Source organism: Brassica napus, chromosome C8 (genome assembly GCF_020379485.1).
Source record: "Brassica napus cultivar Da-Ae chromosome C8, Da-Ae, whole genome shotgun sequence".
Lineage (NCBI taxonomy): Eukaryota > Viridiplantae > Streptophyta > Magnoliopsida > Brassicales > Brassicaceae > Brassica > Brassica napus.
In genome coordinates, this window is record NC_063451.1 from 38,857,978 (window position 1) to 38,880,201 (window position 22,224).

At 35.0% G+C, this 22,224-nt stretch overlaps 5 protein-coding genes across 8 annotated transcripts; 4 read left to right on the plus strand and 1 right to left on the minus strand.

Annotated features, from left to right (window-relative positions):
* Positions 1–776: 776 nt before the first annotated feature.
* On the minus strand, positions 777–6,887 carry LOC106412068 (condensin-1 complex subunit CAP-D2-like). 2 transcript variants are annotated; one of them, XM_048764736.1, is made up of 17 exons: positions 6,643–6,887; positions 6,090–6,412; positions 5,839–5,999; positions 4,568–5,756; positions 4,258–4,449; positions 3,439–4,092; positions 3,153–3,329; positions 2,957–3,024; positions 2,644–2,866; positions 2,460–2,559; positions 2,249–2,364; positions 2,107–2,164; positions 1,872–2,023; positions 1,580–1,793; positions 1,298–1,438; positions 1,061–1,198; positions 777–1,027 (listed from the first exon to the last, which is right to left on the minus strand). In XM_048764736.1, the coding sequence occupies exons 1-16, from the start codon at positions 6,776–6,778 to the stop codon at positions 1,071–1,073; spliced, it is 4,032 nt and encodes a 1,343-aa protein (XP_048620693.1). In that variant the 5' UTR covers positions 6,779–6,887; the 3' UTR covers positions 777–1,027; positions 1,061–1,070. The 2 variants fall into 2 exon arrangements, with proteins under 2 accessions (XP_048620693.1, XP_048620692.1); XM_048764735.1 differs by having other exon boundaries at positions 1,061–1,438.
* A 2,662-nt stretch (positions 6,888–9,549) lies between these two features.
* LOC106413722 lies at positions 9,550–10,318 on the plus strand. Its single transcript, XM_013854466.3, has one exon. It carries the CDS (start codon positions 9,618–9,620, stop codon positions 9,762–9,764), a length of 147 nt encoding a protein of 48 aa, XP_013709920.1. The 5' UTR covers positions 9,550–9,617; the 3' UTR covers positions 9,765–10,318.
* Positions 10,319–11,799: 1,481 nt separating this feature from the next.
* LOC106411663 (uncharacterized protein At5g39865-like) lies at positions 11,800–13,598 on the plus strand. The gene has a single exon (XM_013852465.3). The coding sequence runs from the start codon at positions 12,143–12,145 to the stop codon at positions 13,337–13,339; it is 1,197 nt and encodes a 398-aa protein (XP_013707919.2). The 5' UTR covers positions 11,800–12,142; the 3' UTR covers positions 13,340–13,598.
* A 2,547-nt stretch (positions 13,599–16,145) lies between these two features.
* LOC106412073 (DNA-directed RNA polymerase V subunit 5A) lies at positions 16,146–18,079 on the plus strand. The gene is made up of 4 exons (XM_013852963.3): positions 16,146–16,482; positions 17,341–17,517; positions 17,625–17,738; positions 17,814–18,079. The coding sequence occupies exons 1-4, from the start codon at positions 16,207–16,209 to the stop codon at positions 17,937–17,939; spliced, it is 693 nt and encodes a 230-aa protein (XP_013708417.2). The 5' UTR covers positions 16,146–16,206; the 3' UTR covers positions 17,940–18,079.
* A 990-nt stretch (positions 18,080–19,069) lies between these two features.
* Positions 19,070–21,476, plus strand: LOC106412064. Of its 3 annotated transcripts, XM_013852950.3 has the most exons (8): positions 19,070–19,315; positions 19,415–19,528; positions 20,074–20,373; positions 20,492–20,626; positions 20,712–20,754; positions 20,837–20,893; positions 20,966–21,080; positions 21,152–21,476. In XM_013852950.3, exons 3-8 carry the CDS (start codon positions 20,129–20,131, stop codon positions 21,295–21,297), a joined length of 741 nt encoding a protein of 246 aa, XP_013708404.2. In that variant the 5' UTR covers positions 19,070–19,315; positions 19,415–19,528; positions 20,074–20,128; the 3' UTR covers positions 21,298–21,476. The 3 variants fall into 3 exon arrangements, with proteins under 3 accessions (XP_013708404.2, XP_013708405.2, XP_013708406.2); XM_013852951.3 differs by lacking the exon at positions 19,415–19,528 and having other exon boundaries at positions 19,118–19,315; XM_013852952.3 differs by lacking the exons at positions 19,070–19,315; positions 19,415–19,528 and adding an exon at positions 19,847–19,955.
* Positions 21,477–22,224: the final 748 nt, after the last annotated feature.

Consider the following 22,224-nt stretch of genomic DNA (forward strand, 5'->3'; position numbering starts at 1 on the left):
AATTGATTTAAAACCAAAAATAAATATCAATAAATTATAATATATTAACTTTATAAAGATTTATACCCGTGCATGAGCACGGGAGAATCACCTAGTTGTCATATATATGTTAATAATATTAGGTAATTCAATACATTTTATTTAAGGAAAAAATTGAGAATATTTTTTGTACACTACTAATTAATTTCATAGTTAATTTAATAAAAAATATAATATATATTTATATGGACCAACTTATTTTTCTAAGGATTCTAAGAATCATCCTAGTGATGACACGTAGTTACGAAAACATATTGTAATACTCTAATATTAATATATAAGGGATTTGGATATCATTTATTTTCTATGATTGATTGAATTAAATGACAATGGTTCAGGACCGGTTAAGTTACGGTTTACTGGTTTGGTTGTGGTCCCTCGCTCACGTATATATGAAGATTATTCGGTTTAATATATACCATAAGGTGGGGAAGTGTACAAGGCGGAGAGATGAGATCATGAGAACATAAGTTTAAGGTTGAAAAAAAAGGCTTTTGTCTTTTGGGTAGACAAAACATAAGGATTTTCTCTCACTCTCGTAAGGTATACTTTCTCTATTTTCTGAATTCAAGTAAGTGTTTCATACTTTCATAATTTTTATAGCTAACCATATACACCAGTAGATCAAGAGCCTAAGGATTTATGTGGGAGAGATACCACCTCCATTAGGTATACATAAGGGAAACTAATATATTCGTCAGTGCCAGGAAAACTACAACAAAAGGGAATTTGATACAGAACAAAGAGAAGAGTTTGCTCTTGTTGTTGTACTTGGACGAATTGGCTACACGTCGTCACAACTAAACCCCAGCTTTAACGTACTTTATTCTATATGAATTGGTCTTTTATCATATCACCATTGACAAATAAATATATGGTCGATTCTTCAATATCAAAGCATCTTACAGAAAGAAAAAAAACGAAAGCAGTGAGTGACCAGAATATACCTAGTTATAATAAGATAGCTCTCGAGATGTTGAGCAAATTAACCACACTCTCTCTCTCTCTCTCTCTGCTTCTACACGGTTTCTTTACGTTCTACTTGATGACCTCAGGCTTCTCCTGACGCTGCTGCTAGATAATTTTGTACGGTTTCCTCTCTTGACGTTGCTGCTTTCTGATTCGCCTTCTCCTTCTTCTTCTTCTTCTTCTTCTTCCCCTGAAACAAAAATGGTGTGAGATTGTTTAAAAGATGTATATGAAAGTTTTAATATACCGGCACTGGTGTTTTGGTTCAAGGAATAAGGACTTGTGGTACCACTTTGCTCAGAATCTGGTACTTCCTCGGAGTCCGATAGCTCTTCCTCAGCGTTCGATGGTTCTTCCTCAGAGTCAGATGCTTTTAAACTAGCCCCCTGTTCTTCCATTGATGGATCCACGATTTCACTGTCTGAAACGCCTGAGAAACACACAAAATGGTGCTTTAGAAAGAGATAGAGACTATCCAATGTTTTAGAAAGGTTTCTTTAACTGGCATCTGATTATCTAAAATCTGGTACAGTGAACTTTGTTTTAGCCCAGAGTCTGAAAAAGCACTAACCTTCTTCTTCATCATCATCATCATATTCTTCTACAGGTTCGTCTTTCACTTTGCTGGGGACAACAAGAGATTCCATGTTCTTGGTTTTCTCTATATGAACCTGGGCGTTTCTTGCCGTTTCTTCTTGTTCTTTCTTTTCCATGTGGAACTTATTGAGCTTCTCCTCAAACTCTTCAATGCACGCTTTAAGTTCTGGTTTCGCAAACTTCTTTCCCTGCTCAGATTCACAACCAGATGCCAAACTCACATATAGCACGAGAAGAATGAAGACAATGGCATGGGTGAAACGTACCTTATTGATTATGCTTCTAAAGTTTTCCGTCACTAGATCCTCTGCTAAAGCGTGCTCGTAGGACTTGAATGACTCGATAAGCTTTTTGATTCCCTTTTCTGTGAACGTCAGCAACGAAAGAGAATACGAAATGTATTCCCACTGTTTTGTATCTGCAAGTGTAGACGTAGACTTATAACGCATATACTTTCTATTAAACCCATAACAAGTGGATATATCATATATCCAAGTCTACCTGTGACTCCGCTAAACCTATTGCAAAGCTTCTCAACCAGAGCCTCCATCTGTTTGTCCTGGAGATAGTTGAGGACAGAGATGAGTGATTAGATAAGACTGAATACAAGTCATTCTAACTTCAATATCGAAACGCTATATACCTTTTTGATGGAGCCGATCAAGAACTGCATAACATTACAGAATGACTCTCTCTTCAAATTCCGGTTGGATAACTGCCCAAGTATATCAGGAAGTAGATTGTATATAGGATTGGATCCTGGATTTGTTTGGCAGAAAAAAGGCTCAAGCGTTAAATTTCATTCAAAAGTTTAACAGGGCTATGTCATGTAAAGTAGATATTGCACAACTGACCTTTCTTAGACAATTCATGGAAAAATAATTTTGCAAGACTAGAGATCCTTTCCACATCATCTTCTATACATATAGCCATTTCGTTAATATGCCCTTTCACCTGAAATCAGGATTCACAAAATGAAACCTCAAACTATTATTGAAGATGTTTAAAAAGAGGAATGAAAATGGTAAGGAGCCATACCTTCATCATATCGTTCAGTATAAGATGTGAAAGGACCAGGACAGCATTTTTCCTGACCGAAATTGAAGCATCCCGTAACCTGGCATACATATTTTCTGTCCAAGGTTCTAAGAGATTTGGAAAACGAACTGCCAAGTCTCCGAGGGAAAGGGTGCAATTTGAACGGACAACTTCAGAAGGTGCATTTTCAACAACTGTGAAGAGAAGCTGGAGATTGGATTCGCTGGCATACATTGAGGTTTACACGTCAATTTAACTATAAGTTTAGTTTTGTTAAGGATAAAGAGAATATGAAATTAAGATTTGAACTTACCAGAAACTTGCATCAATAATCATACACCTGCATAATGCAAGCATTGTAGAAGCTTGTAGTTCTGGATGCTGTGAGAATGGAATTCAATTTTTTGTATCAGAAAACAAATGAGAAAGGAAAGAAGAGGAAGCTAAAACACAAGCCTACAACATCATCACACAACATGAAGCAGGGAAATGAATGAAAAACTACCTACCTTTTGCAGTACAGAAAAATTTCTGCAAAGCTTCGAGAGAAAAGTTGCAGAGTCCCCAATCAGATTCTTCTCGCCAGAACCACCAGAAACAATCTCTCTCTCTGCTCTTTCAGCGAGTGTGTCAAGCAGTGCGTCATCAGAGGCAGCCAGTCCTAGCTCAGCATTTATGCTATTGTTCTGTAAAACAAATAAAACATCGAATGAGATAAGCACTAGCACGTAAAAGTAACCAATTGAGGTTGCAACGTTTGTGCCACCAGCTGCACTTTAGGGTATCGGTATGTACCTCTTGCGTGGCACCAGGGTTTTCTTCTGTATTCTGACTTTCAGCAGCCGCTTTGTCCTTTTTAGTCTTCTGTCTCCGGATCTTCTGGATGCAGGATTCTATATACACCAACTGGTTCATGGCAATATGACTGACAACGAACAAGAATCTACTGAGCTTTGCAACATGAACTGTGGTCAGACAATCAACTGTATTGCCGTCGCTATCACTCTGTGCTTGATCTTGTTCAACTACGTCAAACACCGTGCTCAGGGACTTTTTAATAATTGTAGAAGCTAAGGCTTCTGGAGTTGGGTGGATCATGTATATCGCACTTATGGCTTTATCAGCAGTAGCATAAAATATGTTTTCTGGAAGCCAGTTCCCAGTGATCAAGCTCTCGAGAATACTAAACAATCGGCTGCCACTGCTGAGCAATAACTTCTTCTTATCTTCTTCGGAAAGCCGCTGAATAGCAGTGCATGCAGTTCTGGCAAGTAGAGGTTCCACTTTTGCCCAACGGCCAAACCCAATATCAATAATATCCTGTATGTGTGATCCAAGAATCCTAGAGGACGACATAGCAGCCATGCAAAGGACAGATAGAGCCCCACGGCTTTGCTCCGCAGTTGTCCCATTGATGTTAAAGCAGAAGAAGTCCCACAGAGCCGAAGTCTAGAAAGACAAAAAGAATGATAGAAGCACTAATTAACCTCTTGAGGTGAAATTCTTTAACTCAAGAAATGATGAACCAATAATAAATAACAACGGTTATTTGTTCTTCGTTGTTTTTGACCGTGCATGACTACATGTATTGCTGGAGTCAAAGAATGAACTCACCGTGCTGCTAGATATTTCACCTTTGGACACTAAAGCATTAACAATAAACTCTAGCGCTGCTTGATCTCCTATATTCGAATCTATGGCAAGGTTCAGCAGCTGTTTCGCCGTTTCAACTGGATTTTTCCTTATGTAGATTGAAATGAAGGCATTCTCCACTGCCTCATAGATGGACTTATCCTGAGAAAAGGCCTGCAGAGATAAATATAAAACAGGTATTTAGCACCATGTATGCAGGGGATGTCGTTAACTCATAAAACGGCAGATGAAAGGGTTTTTAGGAGTTACAATTCGAGATAAGAGACCATACCAGAGGCAGAATTTTACGGAGGCAAGCTTCTGCACCATCAATTTGGAACTGCTTACACCTCATCAACAAGAGAATAGCATTCTCGACATCACTGGCAGAAGATGAAGCCATCAATTGAACGAGGATCGGCATACTAGCTGACATGGACTTTGAGAAGCTCAATCCAGCCTCAAGGGAAGCAACCAAGGCCTTGGTCTGCTCGACGTTACCAATATCTGGAACAGAAGCATCCTTCTCACGGATATCTTCCCCATTATCTGGCTGACAGCTATCAGGTAGACTATCCAGATGCGTATTAATTGTAACTTCAGGTTGCAAGTCATCGATTTCACCATCTCCATTACAGGAGTCACCATCTGAAGTTGGCTCTTTTGATGAGTCCTCAGTAGGGCGGTTTGGTTCAAGTTCGTTCAGTTTTCTTTTGTACTGCTCCAGAGTTGCTTCAAATGAAGCTATTCGAAGCTGTGGACCAAAGGGGTTATGCTGCAACATAGTGATCAGTAAATTCAATGCGGATTTTCTAACAATTGCACTCTTGTCTTCCAGTCTTCCAGCAGATATTGATGCAACCTCGTTCCATAGGCCAATCGAAACAGAATGCTCTTCACACAGTTCAGCCCAAACCTGGAGGACTCGGCTCCTTGTGTATGCAGAAACATCCCTACACCGTTCAAGCAAAATCTCCAACATAGCTTGCTTAGTCCGCAGACGAAGGGACCTGGAACTCACATCTCCCTCAACATCATTAAACGCTTTTGCAACTAATTTTCCAAGAACGCCAACTAGAGCGTTTCTGATCTTATATGATTCACCACCAAAATGAGGGACCAAAACTCCAACATTTGTCGACATTACTTTCGGCAAACGATCAGCGAGCTCGACCAAGAAACGTCCCACATTATCAGCCCCAACCGTATCTTTAACATAGGCTTTAGGATCAGTCCTACCAATATCTCTAATGATTGTCACGGCCAAGGTACCATCCGAATACTTAGTTTCAGCTCTAGCAACTGCATCAGCAACGTGTACAACAGCAAAATCATACTTGTGTATCAAGTGCATGACCGAGGCACATGACTGCACAATGTAACGGTACTTTGTAGCAGACGCCCCTATGATGCGGCACAAAGCATCTTTTGCCTCAGGGTCTTTCAAGATCGCCGCATTCTCAAAAAGGGAGAACGAGTTTCTACAAGGAAAATAAAATGAAAAAGCTATGAGAATGTACATTTAACATGGAGTAATATGTATGAGTAGGTGACGGAACTTACTTGACAATGAAAGAGAGGTAGTTTTCATCTAGCTCTGATGATCCAAAGAGCAAGGACAAGTTGATCTCGAGAGAGTTTGCAATCAAATTAAGCATCCTACCCCTCTGAGGCTCCCAGTTCCATGACTGAACAACAAGCTTCTTCCTCCCTCGTCCCGCCACCTGTTAACCAACAACATCACTATACCAAAATGCAACCAAAAAGAGATAAACTCTAAGTAATCTTTCAAAAAAAAAAAAAAAAGAAATCACCTTTGTGCTGTCAACAAAGCTAACATGTGACTCTTCAGTCATAATAATAGTAATGAGAAAGAAAGTGTATATCTTCAAGGCATTGCGATGAGATGTGATCCTATCGATGATTGGAACTTCATCCTCCTGGTCTTGTACAGACCGTGAGATGGAATCGACGTTTGGGAGAAGAACGCTTAGATTAGAGCGAAGGCTTTCAACAAGGTTACACTTGCAAGACGGAGGGAGACTGTAGAAGCTCCTGACTAAAGAGTAGACACGGTCGAAAACGTCTTGGTCTTCGATACAGAAGAGTTCTCTATCAGATAGGTCAAATGATACACCTGAGTTTCACAAACGAACGAAAACAAAATTAAATTTCAATTCAACAATACATAGTGACTAATCTTTACTAATAACTACGTGGCGATCTCGTAATCTCCGAGATCTCCTAATTAGATTGCAACGCAGGTAAAAGCTAAACCCTAGTTCAATGGCTGCATCTAATTCGAATTTTTCTCGAGAATTAGAAAATTAAGGTAATAGAGTAAGCTTATAGAGTGAGGAGTGATACCTTTGACGAACTCTTCTAGATCGGAAGGGCGAAGAGAGGTCACGTCGACGGGGTTCTGAGCGAAGAGACGGTGATTGTCTTCGGGATCTTCTTCTAGGGCTCGTAGGATTTGGGGGAAGACAAAGGGAGGAGCCATTTTCTTAGAGAAGCTGAGAGACGTTGCTCAGAAGAGAGAGAGAGAGAGATTTGGCTTTTGACGAGATGCAATTTCAAAACGAAATTGAAAATGGCAACGGAGCGGGAATCCATGGTCCATGAACCACCAAGTCGGGTCGGGTTCCGAATAAGAATCCGGGTCGGATCCCATACCTAATTATTTATTTATATTATTTTTTAAAGTGCAGAGTATTAATCTATACTAGAACTTGACCTGCATCCGTGCGAATGTTTGATTTAATTTGTCTTCAACGTAAACTCATAAATCGTTGGTTTTATTAAAATTTCATATATATTTTTTATGTTTTGTAATTTACATATAGAGTAGAATATGTTATTTTATAATATAATTTTTAATAATATTTTTATTTATTTTGTACATAATACTATATTAAAAATTTTAAAAATTGATGCAGTTTGATGTAATTATACTATTCATATATTATTCTGTTTTTTTTGTTAATTTATTTTAAAATGAAAAAAACATCCTAAAAAACTAATTGTTTGCATTAGTTTTCTATGAATTATTGTTAATTTTATGATATTTTGTTTTCTTGAAAATTGAACTCTTTAAATTTTTATATTTGACTAAATTAAATAAGGTAATATTGTACTTAAAAGTTGTTTTATATAATATATACTATATATTTTAGTTTGTGTTTTTAATTTCACCACAAAGAAACAACAATATCATTGTAATTAATTAATTTAAATTTATTTTAAATGTAGTGGTAGAATCTGTAAATAAAAAGAAATATAAAAGAAAGTAATTAATCTATTGTAAATGTAATGGTTAAATGTGTATATAAAAGAAAATACTTAATCTGCTATCCATGTTTCCAAACAATTTTCATTTATTCTACTATTCATGTTTCCAAACATTACCAAAATGTACTTCAGTTTTAATATAAACTGAAGTACACTTTAGTACTGTTTGGAAACATGAATAGTAGTATAACTGATAATTGTTTAAAAACGAGGATAGCAGTATTACATTAATTGTATTTTCATATTTAACTCATATTAATAAATTTATTAATTATATTACTTTAACAATATTTCACATCATTAATTATATTACCATAATAAAAATAGTATAGATTTTTATTTAGTAGTTAATCAATATTTTTTTGTGCCAATTATAAAATCAAAAATGAAAATAACTGAGTTTTGCATAAGTTTATGTTTGGTTTAGTTTGTTTTACTAAAACATTTTTTTTATTTCAATCGGTGGAAAATTATGTAGCCAGAAACATAATCCAAAGACATGTTTTGTGAATAAAATCATAACTTAAATCAAAATTAAAAAAAAACTTAATTTTTCACTCAATATAATTGTCTTACTAAATAAAAAGAAAATCTTTATATTTCACTTAATTTAGTAAAACACATAGAAAATGTCTTTTTTATTATTTTATAAAATCAGTTAGGCATGAACACTAGATATCCACTTAGGTACGAGTTGTTCCTTTCGGGTATCGTTTTTTTGTTTTAAAATTACTCACTCCTTAAATATTATAAATTTATGTGTAGGTTTTGAGTTGAGTCATTTTGAGTCTTGATGAGTTCGATTCTGATGTATATGACCTTAAAAATATCTAAATAACCAATGTATTTGAAACGGATTTGGATATTTGTACCAAAAATAACCATATTATCCGATTCGATCCAGGTCTTTTGAATACAATTAGTTATATTACGGCATATCTAAAATATAAAACACTAATTATGAAAAACAAATATTAATGTATAAAGTAAAAGTATAGTGTTATTTTAGTAATTTCATTAATTATATTCCTTTAACAATACATCACATCATTAATTATATTTATCGTAACAATACATCAAATCATTAATTATAATATACCATAAAAGTAATAATGCAGATTTTTTATTTATTAGTTAATCAATATTAACTCTGTGCAATTATAAAAAACAAAAATGTAAGATAACCGAGTTTTGCATATGGTTAATAGTTTGGTTTAATCTGTTTTACTAAAACTTTATTTTGTCGTAATTCCAATTGGTGAAAAATTACATAGCCAAACACATAATTCAAAGGCATAGTTTATGTGAACAAAATAATAATTTAAATCAAAATAATTAAAAAGTATTACATTTATTGTCACTCAATGTTTCACTTCATATAACTATTTTACTAAATTAAAAATCTTTCTATTTTTCTTATTTTTGCCAAATATATAGAAAGAGTTTTCTTTTTAATTTATTTGCAGAATCAGTTAAGTATGGACATTCAGAAACTCATTGAGGTATAAGTTGTTTTTTTCGAATTTATTTTTTTTGGATTTTGAAATTAGACGCCACTTGGATATTATAAATTTATTTATGAGGTTTGAGTTGGGTTCTCCCGGATCTGAATGATTTTGATTTTGATGTGCATAAACATAAAAATATCTAAATAACCAATGTATCTGAAAAGGGTTTGTATATTTGTACGAAAAATAATCTTATTATCCGATTCAATCCAAATCTTTTGAATACAATTAGTTATACGACGACACATCTTAAATATATAACACTAATTATAAAATAACGAATAAAAATTTATAAAACCGTGAAAATTAACGTGAGTCGTGAGGTTCAATCTCTAGTAAATTATTGAAGGCATTGATGACGATGCGTTTCACGGCGGCTTGAGTGGCCCAGACAGAGACGTAGCTGGTGAATCAGTTAATGAGAATCAAAAACGTGTCGAGAAATGATTGGTTGAAAGATCCTTAACTATTAGTACTTTTTTTGGAAGCTTTGATCCTTCATCAATCATTTGAGGCGGAGAAGGAAACAGACGAAACGTGGAGATGGCGATGCCGCTGGGCATGGCGACGTATCTGATGAGGATGGTTTGGTTTTCTCTGAGCGGTTGGGTCTTCACTTGCTTGTCTATCGCCGACGAGATCGCTGGCTCTCTCAGAAACGGTGATATTGGTCCTTTCCATGTCGGATGACAGAGATTCTTTAGCTCTCCTTCTATATATGCGTATATGTTTTTTACTTTTCTCAATTTATAATTTCTTCCTTTTTGATCCGTTGTCTTCGATCACAGTCTCTTTAGATTCCATTGAGACTCTTGATTAAAGTTTGATGATAGTTTATGTTAATAGATGGTTAAGATAATTAGATCAAGTTTGTGGATGTGATATATGTCTCAGTCACTCAAGTGTGTGTAGGTGTGATTGATGCTTTGCTTCCTATATGAGACTTGATGATGCTTGCTTCCTTGTTAATTTATCTACCATGAACATTGTGATCAGCAACACCGAGATGCAACAATCCTTGTTGGCTTTTTTTTCTGTGTGTTGTTCTGTTTATAGAAGTATGTTGAAGACCATGATCATTTATATTCAGATAATTTCTATGGTTCCCTACTTGTGTCACAAAATATATACAACAGCTTTATGGTGATATATGATCCCATAAGCTTAAACAGTTCTTGGATGAGTTTCAAGACATAAGTGACTGCTCTTTTTAAGTTCAGTAACAAAGTTTTTTTTTCCTCTGAGATTATGTTGTATTTATTTTTCTCAACATCATACTTTGTTGTTCCTTTTTTTTTGGCTCCTTAGCTTGCTTCCTTGTAGGTAGAACAAACACGTTTTGCACTCAGGCCTTCTGATTTTCAGGAAGGGTATGTAACTGCAATCAATCTGCAGAGAACAGAAGACGCTCGTGTCATCTTGATTTGATGTCAAATCTCCTCAGCCAAGAGCAGAGCAAAGCATGGCTAAAGAGAATATATTCCATATATTTTATCAATCATAATGTAACATGTACCAGGGCAACAGCAAAGCATTTGACTCAAAACAAGCAAAAATAAAGGTAACAGCAAAGCACCATACTTTCTCGTGGGAATTTGAATCTACAGCTATGTCAATTAATTGCACACCAGTCACCAAAAACACCAGCTCAAGGAACTAGAAGTTACGTCAGATCAAAAACGACAAATTTAATGTAGTTTCACTCAAAATCAACTAAACAAGGTCTCGAGAACAGGTCAGATATGGACTAGAAACTTTACATAAAGTCATTGATTATATCATTCACATGAATGCTCTGCCCAAGTCGTATCTCGAAATTTATTATTCGAGTCATTCATTGTAGTATATAGTAGTAGTACTATTTACAAATATATTAATACCATTTTTTTCTTTTTTTTTACAAATATAGTACTATTTACATCAAAAAAATAAATATCCATGCAGATGTATTCAATCATTTTGTTTCATATTTGATCAAAAGAAAAAAGTTATATATATTTCCTTTTTTTTGTCACAAAAGTTATAAAATAGTTTAAGGTATTATACTGTTAGAATTAAATGCTAAATTAATAATATATACAGTAGAACCTCTATAAATTAATACTCGATAAATTAATAATTTCTATAAATTAATAAATTTTGTCCGTCCCAATTTGGACTGGTGTAAAATACGATAGAAATCGATAAAATAATAAGATAATAATATTTTTGAAATTTCATGTAAATATATAGTCCCCTTAAAATCATAAATTAATAATACATCTATATATTTTTTATATAAGTACAAACTAAACATTACATTATTTGTTTTATATTCACGATGAAAATACATCTATTTTTCTTAACATTTTACTATATTTTGATAATATTTAGTAAAATTATATCGAAAACCACATAACAAAATAAAAATATATACCAAATAAGATAATTAAACAATATGAAAGTCAAATATTTTATTTTTTTATAAACAAAATATTCAAAAAATAAACTTTGGTAAATTAATATCTCTATAAATTAATAAAATTTTAAAGTTTCAACATTATTAATTTATAGAGGTTTTACTGTAATATAATACATTCATTTTGAATTAAAGTTATATTGTTAAATCTTTTGAAAATGACGTGTCAATATATAATAAATTTTCCTTTTTCCCTCCTATATATCTTGTTTTCGTACGAAAAATATAGTAATAAAGATTGAAGTTATGCAGATAATGACATATTTCATTTAATTTTTCTTTTTTTTTCTGTTGTCGTCTCTAATTTAATTACATGTTTAGATGTCATCCCGATTTATAGCATTCGTTACACAATCAAAATCAAATCGACTAGTTGGGTGTCGGAAAAATAAACATCACCATCGTGTTCTTCTGCCATTAAATTTTTCACCATCTTTCTTCCACCTCCAACTGTCCTAGACAGCTATTCTCCACCTCCTCTAGCTTTCCTCTTCTGTTTCTCTATCAACCCCCCAGAGAGAGAGAGAGAATCAAACATCTCAGAAGAACCCAGAAAGAGAAACCAAACCAAATCTTTCAAAGCTCAGTGTTTGTTAAATTCAACTCGAAAATGGGTTCTTCTACTTCAAAAACATCTTCTTCAGCTTCTTCTACTTCTGTCTCTTCTTCCCCGGCGACGAAGCTCGCCTCCGACTCCCCTTCTCCGGCGATCCACAAAGCTTTCTCTTTTCCGACGCCGTTGGTTCACCATCCTCCGGCTAGAAAAGGCGACACTCACCACCTCGTTTCCCTCACTTCCACCTCATACGGCTCTCTCCTCCTCAAAAGCTCCTCCGACCAAGAGACGCCTCCTCGTATCTCAATCTCCGACAAGAACACGACAGATCCGGTCTCGCGCGACTCGTTCTCTCCCGACTCGGTCATAAACACATGGGAGCTTATGGACGGCTTGGACGACGAGTTCGAATTCGAAATCCCCAAAGCTGATAAGCTTAGTTCCGGTCAAGATTCGGATGTTTGCCCTAAACCCGACCCGAATCGAAATGGGTCTGCTTTGAGATTGGACGAATCTTACGAATTCGTGAGGACCGGACAAGACGAAGAAGATTGGGTCCCGTTGTCTTATAAACCAAAGCAACCGCTTTGGAAGCATTTGTCTGAAGAATCTTTCTTGTCTGGTTTAGATCCTAGCATTGTCTCTTCTTACAAGAAGGCTTTGTCTTCTAAGCAGTTAACCAATCATAGTAGTATCAATGTCGACACTAGAAAACCTCTCACAACCACAAAGTCCCTCTCTTTCATAACCAGCGAGCCAAAATCTGTTTGCGCTAAACCGAGATTACATGGAGCAGAAGACAAGATTGTGCTCTACTTCACAACTCTCCGAGGAATTCGAAAGACGTACGAGGATTGCTGTTGTGTAAGGATGATATTGAGAGGGCTTCAAGTTGCAGTAGACGAGCGTGATATCTCTATGGATTCTAAATACAGGAAAGAGCTTCAAAGCTTGCTCGGTGCTGGAGAGAAACCAAAACCGGTTTGTTTGCCTCAGGTGTTTATCAGAGGAAGCCACATTGGTGGCGTCGAGGAGATTATGAAGCTAAACGATAACGGTGAGTTAGCTGAGATGTTGAAAGATTTCCCTGCTTGTGAATGCTTGGGGACGTGCCGGAGCTGTGGTGATGCAAGGTTTGTGCCTTGTAGTAATTGTGATGGTAGCACTAAAGTGTTTGAAGAGGAACGGTTCAAGAGATGTCCGAAATGCAATGAGAATGGATTGGTGCGTTGTCGTCAGTGTTGCGTCTAAGTAACCTGTTGAATCAGAAGATGTGTGGGTGAAAGGGACTTAGATTGAGTGTATGAACTGTAAAAGAGAAGAAGATTAAGAGAGAGATGATGATTCTTACTAAGATGGTATTGGGTTAGTATGGTATATTGGAATAAGAATTGGCTCAAGTCTAACTATTGTTACTCTCTTGTCTGGTGGTGTTTTTTGTTTGTATTATATTTGTTTTTGGCCTGATACTTTTCACATCCAAATGATTATTACTATTTTATTTTAAGTACATAACATATTAGATGATGATTGGTATTTCGCATGATGGCAAAAAATCATTCAGACGTTTTGTTGCAGAGTTTTATCAATGAAAAGTTTGTGCAAAGGGGATTTTTGATCATTCATAAATTTAACTATGAAATTATCATTCTTTCATGAGTTGTTTTAACGCTTAATAGTTACTAGATTTTGATCCGCATTTTAAAAGCGCAGAATATTTTTCGGTTTTATAGTAACAACTTTTATTAGAATTTTAACATTTGAGTTTAGATACTTATAAGTTACTTTGTTTTTGTTCAAAAAAAAATAATAAGTTACTTTGTTTTTATATTATACATCTTTTTGGGTTAAAAGTGCGTGACTTATTAATTTTGATATAATATGTTACAAAAGATTTAATGATAATATGTGTATTTAATTAGTATTGATATTTGAAAGTATAGAACACACACTTTCATTAGTGAAATGTAATAAAGATATAGATTGTCGATTCAAAATAAAATAAAATTTCTCATATCCTATACTTATATCATAGTCTAAAGAATGATACGATTATAAATCCATAATTGTTTCTCATTGTTGGGCTTTTATTGTAAAATTAACTCAATTTTTTTGATTACATAATAATTTAATATATATTAAAATCTATAATTTTTTATTAATTTTATTTATATTTTCAAAATTTATATATGTGATATGGTTTAATAAATTTATTAACAATTGGTGGGCTTAGTTTAAAATTGGAGTACAAATATGAACTTGTCCTTAAAATAATTTTTAATTACATTCCTATTCTATTGAAAAACTAATAATCCTAACCTCTTGCATTTATTATTTTTTGTCAATTAAAACAATCATAAAATATATCTCAACTGATTTTCAAAACTCTCAAAAAAAATTTTTTAATGAACTTTCCAATTAGTTGTTACAAAAGGAATATTCTTTTTAAAAAATATCACCAACACCTAAAATACACAAATTAATATATGCCAGTGGGGGACCCTAAAATTTTTTTATGTGGAGTCAAAAAGGTTCAACAGTGTAGATTAAGTGAATCGAACTTGTGTTTTGTGGGATCAGCACTGCACTACCTAACCAACTACACCACATATCATTAATGAAACAAGCTCACAAATTAAATTCTTATTATTTTTGTGGTGTCAACTGACACCATTAATCTTCAAGTGGGTCCGCCACTGGTATATGCTAACTTCTAAAATAACAAAATAGTTCCAAAAATGATCTAGATATATTACTTCAACTACATTAATAGTAGTCCCTAATCGCTATTAATTTTATTGTTGTTAATAGTAATATAGATTGTATATACAAAAAAAAAGGTTTCGGCTACCTTTTTATTTGGGTTTTGGTTATTTTTTAAAAATAAATTATAGTGTAAGTCAAATAATATAGAAAGTCAAACGATATTCCTTGCAAAATTCATGTAGAAAATATTTTGGATCTGGTGTCTTTTTAAAATTTTAAATTTTTCATTCGTGAAATTCATACAAATAATGTTGAATACTAAAATACCACAAATAATATTTTATTGAACAATATTATCTCTTTTCTTAATGTGGAACATATAGCCAATGAAAGATTATAAATGGTTTTAAAACAATTTTTTAAATTAATAAAATAGAAAAGAATCTCCGGAAGATTTATTAAATGCCAAAATATTTTTATATAATATATGGGTTAGACTATTGTGATTCACGATTAGGGACTACTATTAATGTAGTTGAAGTAATATATCTAGATCATTTTTGGAACTATTTTTTGTTATTTTAGCATTTAGCATATACTAATTTGTGTATTTTAAGTGTTGGTGATATTTTTTTTAAAAGAATATTCTTTTTGTAACAACTAATTGGAAAGTTTATTAAAACTATTTTTTTTTTGGAAAGTTTTGAAAATCAGTTGAGATATATTTTATGATTGTTTTAATTGACAAAAAATAATAAATGCAAGAGGTTAGGATTATTAGTTTTTCAATAGCATAGGAATGTAATTAAAAATTATTTTAAGGACAAGTTCATATTTGTACTTCAATTTTAATAGTATAGATAGATATTTGCATCATGTCAGAAAATTTATGTAAAATTTTCTCATTAAATTGCATCACTGGTAATACATTGTTTTCTTTATAATTCCGGATGATAATGGTAATAAATTGTTTTCTTGATGATTCAGGATGATAATTTCATCATTTGATTAGCTATATATAGATTGAACTCGAAAGAAATTGGCAGGATATTTTCATTATGGATAACATGTTTTTATATTTAGGGTTTGTATTGCAACATCAAAGAAAATACTTAGCTTGTTAGTCAGTCAGTTTATAAACCTTATATCAAGCAAAGGTAAAGCGGAATGTTTACAAAAACATTCAAATCCATTCTGGTGGGATTTTTGGCCGAAGAGAAGGCCCAAAAGCTTCCTTTCTTGGGAACTCTCCCCAAAATTTGTAGTACATAAATAAATAAATTAATCAATATAAATTCCCTAATAAAAAAAGCCAAAAATTAAACGTCATCGTTTTTCATTCGCTTTTAAAGTCCACTACTCTACTTATCTAGTTGACTCAGGCAGACAGTGGTTAGTGACAAAAAAATAAGATGGAGGGGATAGGGAACGACAAGAGTTCGTGTTCGAGTTCGAGTACAGTTCCGGGTCCTTGTCTGAGCAAGTACGTGGATCCATCGAGCGAAGAGTCTCACAGATACTATCTCGCGAGGCGGAACGCCTTGGAGATGCTCAGAGACAGAGGCTATGAAGTATCCCTCGAAGATACCAATCTCTCCCTCCAGGATTTTCGAACTGTTTACGGCGAACGTCCCGACGTTGACCGCCTCCGTATCTCCGCTCATCATCGCTCCGATTCTTCCAATAAGGTTATACCAATCGTTTCGTTTTTGCTTATTGATTTTTTTTTTCCCATTTCTAGAGGTTTTGTTTCTATATGCATGTTTGAGGGTTTGCAAAGATGTGAACTTATCTCCGTATTGAAGCCTATATTTGCTCGGATGACCAAATCTTAGGCTTTTGGGAGTATGGTCTTGTTATGGTGATGCATGTCATTGTCTCTAGTTGATGAAACTAGTACTATATGGTCCGTATTAAGTACTATGACTTATCTGTTTCTCCTCTGAAAACTTTGTAAATGTGATAATTCTTCTGGTTAAGACTTAAGAAGTGACAATGATTCCTTAGATTATATACTGTGACTTGAGTGATCTCCTTGCCGTTTAGAGCATTTCTCAAATGCGTTAGGTCTGATAGCTACAAGTTCACATCTTTGATTGTTAAAATGAGATCAAACTGCAAAAGAACGGTTAAGTTTGATTTTATTTGTAAAAACTTAAGAACTGACAATGATTACTTGAATGGTGACTTGAATGATTTCTACTCGCTTTAGCGCATGTTTTAGATGCGTTAGTTTTGATAGCTACAAGTTCACAGCTTTGATTGTTAGTATGAGATCATACTGCAAAATAACGGTTAAGCTGATATGTTTTGTTGTTAGTAGGAACGATATTGTCATTCTTTTATAACAAAATATTGGCAGGTGGTTTGCTTATGTCTTTGGTTTCTTTAGTAACACCAGACTGCATATCTATTGTTTTACAAATTCTTAGTTACTTATGAAAATGTATACTATTCTCAACTTGTGATGCTGCTTACACCAGTTCAAGTCTTATGTTATAACACTTATCATCTGAAGTTTGTTATTATTTGTTTTATTTTTTCAGGTAAAGGTTGTCTTTTTTGGTACTAGTAAGGTTAAAGTCAACACAATCCGGAGTGTTGCAGCAGAGATACTTAGCCAAGAGACCATAACCGGGCTGATACTGGTTCTCCAAAACCAAGTAACCGATAAAGCCTTGAAAGCCATTGAGCTTTTCACTTTCAAGGTCGAGATATTCCAGGTACATACATACTACATATATATATATATATATATATTTTTTTTTTTTTTGTTGGGGACAACTTCAAAGCTGTAACACCTAGTTTTCCTTCTTGCTGTCTCGTTAAGATAACCGACTTGCTAGTCAACCTAACCAAACACGTACTGAGCCTGCGTCATCGTGTTCTGACTGATGGAGAGAAGAAAGCACTTCTCAAGCACTTCAACATCGAGGAAAAACAGGTACATTATCTTTAAACTTGGACTGATTATCAACTCAAGCTTCTCAATAACTGTTTTCGAATATTAACTTGCTAGCTTCCTCGGATCTCAAAGAAAGACGCGGTTGTGCGGTACTATGGATTAGAGAAAGGACAAGTTGTGAAAGTGAGTTACAGAGGCGAACTCACTGAGTCCTATGTTGCCTACCGATGTGTGTGGTGAAGTGCACCAATTAAAAAATAAACATTCTGTTTGCTTATTTTCGGCAAAAAAAACTTCTGTAAGATGTTTTGTAGGTTAAGATCCTTTGCTTTAAGGACAAGACTAAGTTTTTGAAGTAAAAAAAAATGTATTAAAGATTCTTTGCTTGTCTTGAAAACATTTCCCCTTATGTGCCTCCCTTAAAAAGAACAGTTTCTGTACGTTTTAGCGAAACACAAATAAAGAGACATGGAGACTCCACCATTTATTCGAAGTTTCGGTGACAATCAAAGCTCCTTGATGGATCGGTTCGAGCGGTTATCTTTCGAGGCTCACCTCAGCAATGCTTTGCTTGGTCGGAGCCTATCCGAGTCAGGTTTCTCTTCCATGTACAATGCTGTCCTCGATGATCCCCCGCCGGTACATGTGGAGGATCAGGATTGCCACAGAGTCCGGAGAGGATTACGTTTGAATAAGATGTTAAAGAACCTGATGAAACCAATTAGATACTGTAGCAGAAGAATCAGCAGAGGAAAGAAACAAGATGGTTATGATTTAGATGCCAGGAGCTTTAAAAAGTGGCAGACTTTCAGCAAATCTGTCCGTTTGTTTTGAAGTTATTTAGTGCTAATGACAGTATTAACTACAAAAAAACATGCTTGTGTTTAGGGGATATGCTGAAGTTTAGCATTTGTTTTTCTTTTGTATGAAAAGATGTAATCACATACTTTACATAACAATTAAAACTCTTCATGTCACTTGCTGAACCTAATGAATAAATGTAACATCAGAGATCAAAACATTGAGGCTTTGAGTAGTGTATGTATCTATACATTTTGTTACTATTTGAACCGAACCACAATTATTCTGTATGTTACCATTTATGCATCAAAACGTTGAGCATGCTTTGATGCAAATGACTATTCAGTCATTCAGATGATACATGTAATGTACACATGAGATTTTTTAGTGGTCTTGCATTATAAACACTCTACCTAGATGACACATGCATGCCAGCGAGTACCAAGAGGATTAGGTGTGAATAAGGGTACTTTGAGCAAACTATGTCTGATTATTTTGAGTATACATTTAGTTATCTTTCTAATGACAGTACAAAACTATATAACATGCCCTCTGTTTTAGTGGATGCCGAAACTAGCACTTGTTTTTTTTTTCCTTTGGTAAGAGAAAAAGAAAAATCTAATCCAACGGTTGAGAGTAGTTTCTGTATTAATCCAAAGGTTGTGGTCTCCTGCCATTAAACTCGGTAAAGCAGACGAAGATACAACTCTGCCTACAACCTTAAAGACAGGGAGGCTGAACAAAAAACAAACACAACTTTGTTTCGATTCACAACATCTGTGTGTTCTACTCCTCCTCCGATTTCATACGTATTGGTAAGTCTCTCGCATCCCAAATCTTGTTGAATAAAGTCGAAAGCCCAAAACTTGCTGTCGAATCAGGACTGATTACATCTCTTGGTAATACTCGTATAGAATCTGGCGTGGAAGCTTCTAAGTACAAAGCTTTTGTTTTGTTCTAGCTGAGTTAAGTGGAAGAGAGAGAGAGAGAGAGAGAGCTAAAAGGACACGACTTTGTTGTTGTTGAAGGTACAATTTAAAATGCTTTTTGCAGTAACAAATTTAACATCTTTATGACACTTGGTGGAAGAGTCTTTGGAACTTTCTCGTGTTGTGGCTATTGTTGTTGTTGCTCTGATCCAAAGATCTTGACTTTGGCTTTGCTTTCTGATTTTATTTTTTCCTACTCAAATTGAGAGTCAACTTGGATATGCGTTCAGCGTTTTTACTTTCAACTCGTCAAGTACGCAATTTATGAACTTTTGATTGTCAGTTTCGCCTACTGCATCATTTTGGATTCATTCACTTGCTTATGCGTGTCCTTCGGGTTGTGTTGATACTTATCTCCATTTTGCCATTATTATATTTCCTCATTTTTCTTTGGTAAGTCACGTTTTATCAATTTTTCATGTGATGCAACTCTGATCTGTCTGAGAAGGCATTGGGTTTTGGCCATGTATAGTTTTCACTTTTTTGTGATTGATTCCGTATCTGATTCTTGTTTAATTCGCATATTATTTTTATTTTTGTAACTTACTAGCGCTTCTTTTCTTCTTCCTCTTTCAACTTGGTAGTCTTATGGGTACCTAGGAGAAGAAGGGACTTGTTGTTGTGGCAGGCAAGGATCAGATGCATAGTACCTCCATCCCCGCTGGTGACCTTGAAAAGCAGCAGGACAAGGCTCCCGAGAAGCAGAGCGAGTCAGTAAATGAGTCTGCCACGGAGGTAAACCTCACCATTGTTGTCTGCAATGGAGATTCAAGTGGGGCACATGAAACCGTAGAGGTGGCTCAGATCTATGGCCCAGCTGAGAGGGAAGAGTCTCCCAAAAAGGTTTGCTTGTCCAGGAACTCCAGCTCTCACGAGCAGTGTAGGTCAGCTCCCTTCTCTTTTATTATTAAGACGGTTCCATTAATGTAAATTGATATGTTTTTGTGTGTTAATGAATCTGGCTCATATGTCATTGCTCTTTCCCTTTTTAATGGTGAGTAGGGTTTGTCAGCAAGAGAAGGAAGAGGCTTTGATCGAACTGGGGTGCCTATGTCGTGGTGGCCTTGCTAAATCCCATAGGTCATGCATAGATGCTTGGTTTCGCACAAAAGGCTCTAATCAGTGCGAGATCTGCCAGTGAGTAGACAATCCAACGTTTTTCTTGATTCAAAGGGAGGATACTAAGCTTACTGGTTCTTACGTTTTTTCTTTGTTTCTGCAGGGCAGTGGCTGTCTACGTACCACCTCCAGAGACCCAACCAACTGTAAGTACATCTTTTTATTTGAACAAAGAAAGGATGTGTTACAGCTTGTTTAATTGTAATACATGATGGTGCTTATGAACAGACAAATTACTGGGTTTGGAGGATTGATCCCAGCTATAGACAAGAGCAGCGTGAGAGAGTAAGTGTCTCACATATAGAGAGATTAGCCATTTGCATTCAGTTTCTTATAAGTATTCGTGTGTCATCACAGGGATGTTTCAGTCCTCTGTGGGTAGCATTCTCAATTCTGATAGGCGGTCTAATGCTAGATGTGTTAATATCCATCACACTTGGTGTGTCTGCACTCCCGGTTAACATAATAATCGGTACGTTTTGTCTTGTCACTGCAAGCTAAGTAGTAATCATTTGAACACTTATACATGGTGGTGGGGTGCAGGAGTGATAGTGGTGCTAGGGCTAGGAACAGCACTAAGGCTGACATTGGAGTTCTGCTACGAGTGGAGCTTGAGAAGAGCGGTTCAGAGGGCAGTGCAGAGGAGAGAAACAGCCTTTAATAACATTGCATACCCATCTGCCTTGTAAGAGACTAATGTCAAGTTGGAGGTATCTTGTGTGTGTTAGTGTGTATGTAAAAAAGTTGTGTGAAACAAGTGTGATTGTTTTACATGCATTGCTGAATTTGTTGGGAGCATCAACTTTCTGTAGCTCCAAACGTTTACAAAATTAGTGTTAACCCCCAACACGTTCAGAAATTTCTCTAATTTGTCATTGAGTAAAAACTCCATGGTTGATTTTATCTCAAATGGGTTAAATTGACTAAATAGAAGATATGGGATAGATGTCGAAAATAGAGGGGTGTGATTATTTTACGATGCTGAATTTGTTGGGACTAGGCCTGGGCATTTCGGGTATCGGTTCGGTTCGGTTCGGGTATTTCGGGTTTCGGGTAGTTCGGATAGTAGCTAGAAGATCCATTTAGTACTTGACCTATTTTCGGTTCGGTTCGGTTCGGATAGTTTCGGGTTCGGTTCGGTTCGGATAGTAAATGTAGGAACCGGAAAATATCCGGAAAAAGTTCGGTTCTCATTTGGATCCGGTTCGGGTTCAGATAGTTCGGGTACTTCGGATAATTTGGACAAAATATTGGTTATTTAAGGTAAAATATCAAATAATTAGGATGATTTAGATAAAAAAATTGGATATTTCGGATTACTTTGGATATTTCGGATAAAACTATCTGGATAGTTTCGGATACTTTCGGGTAGTTTGGATACTTTATAATAATTTAGTTATCCTCAACTATTTTCAAATACTTTTAATAGAATTTTAAATTAAAAATATATATTTAGTGATGTTATATGTATATATAATTAATATTTTTATATATTCGGGTACCCGTTCGGTTCTCGGTTCGGTTCCGGTTCGGTTCGGTTATTTCGGATATAAAAATATAGGAACCGTTCGGGTATTTGAGGGTATTGGTCCGGTTCCGGTTTCGGGTATTTCGGT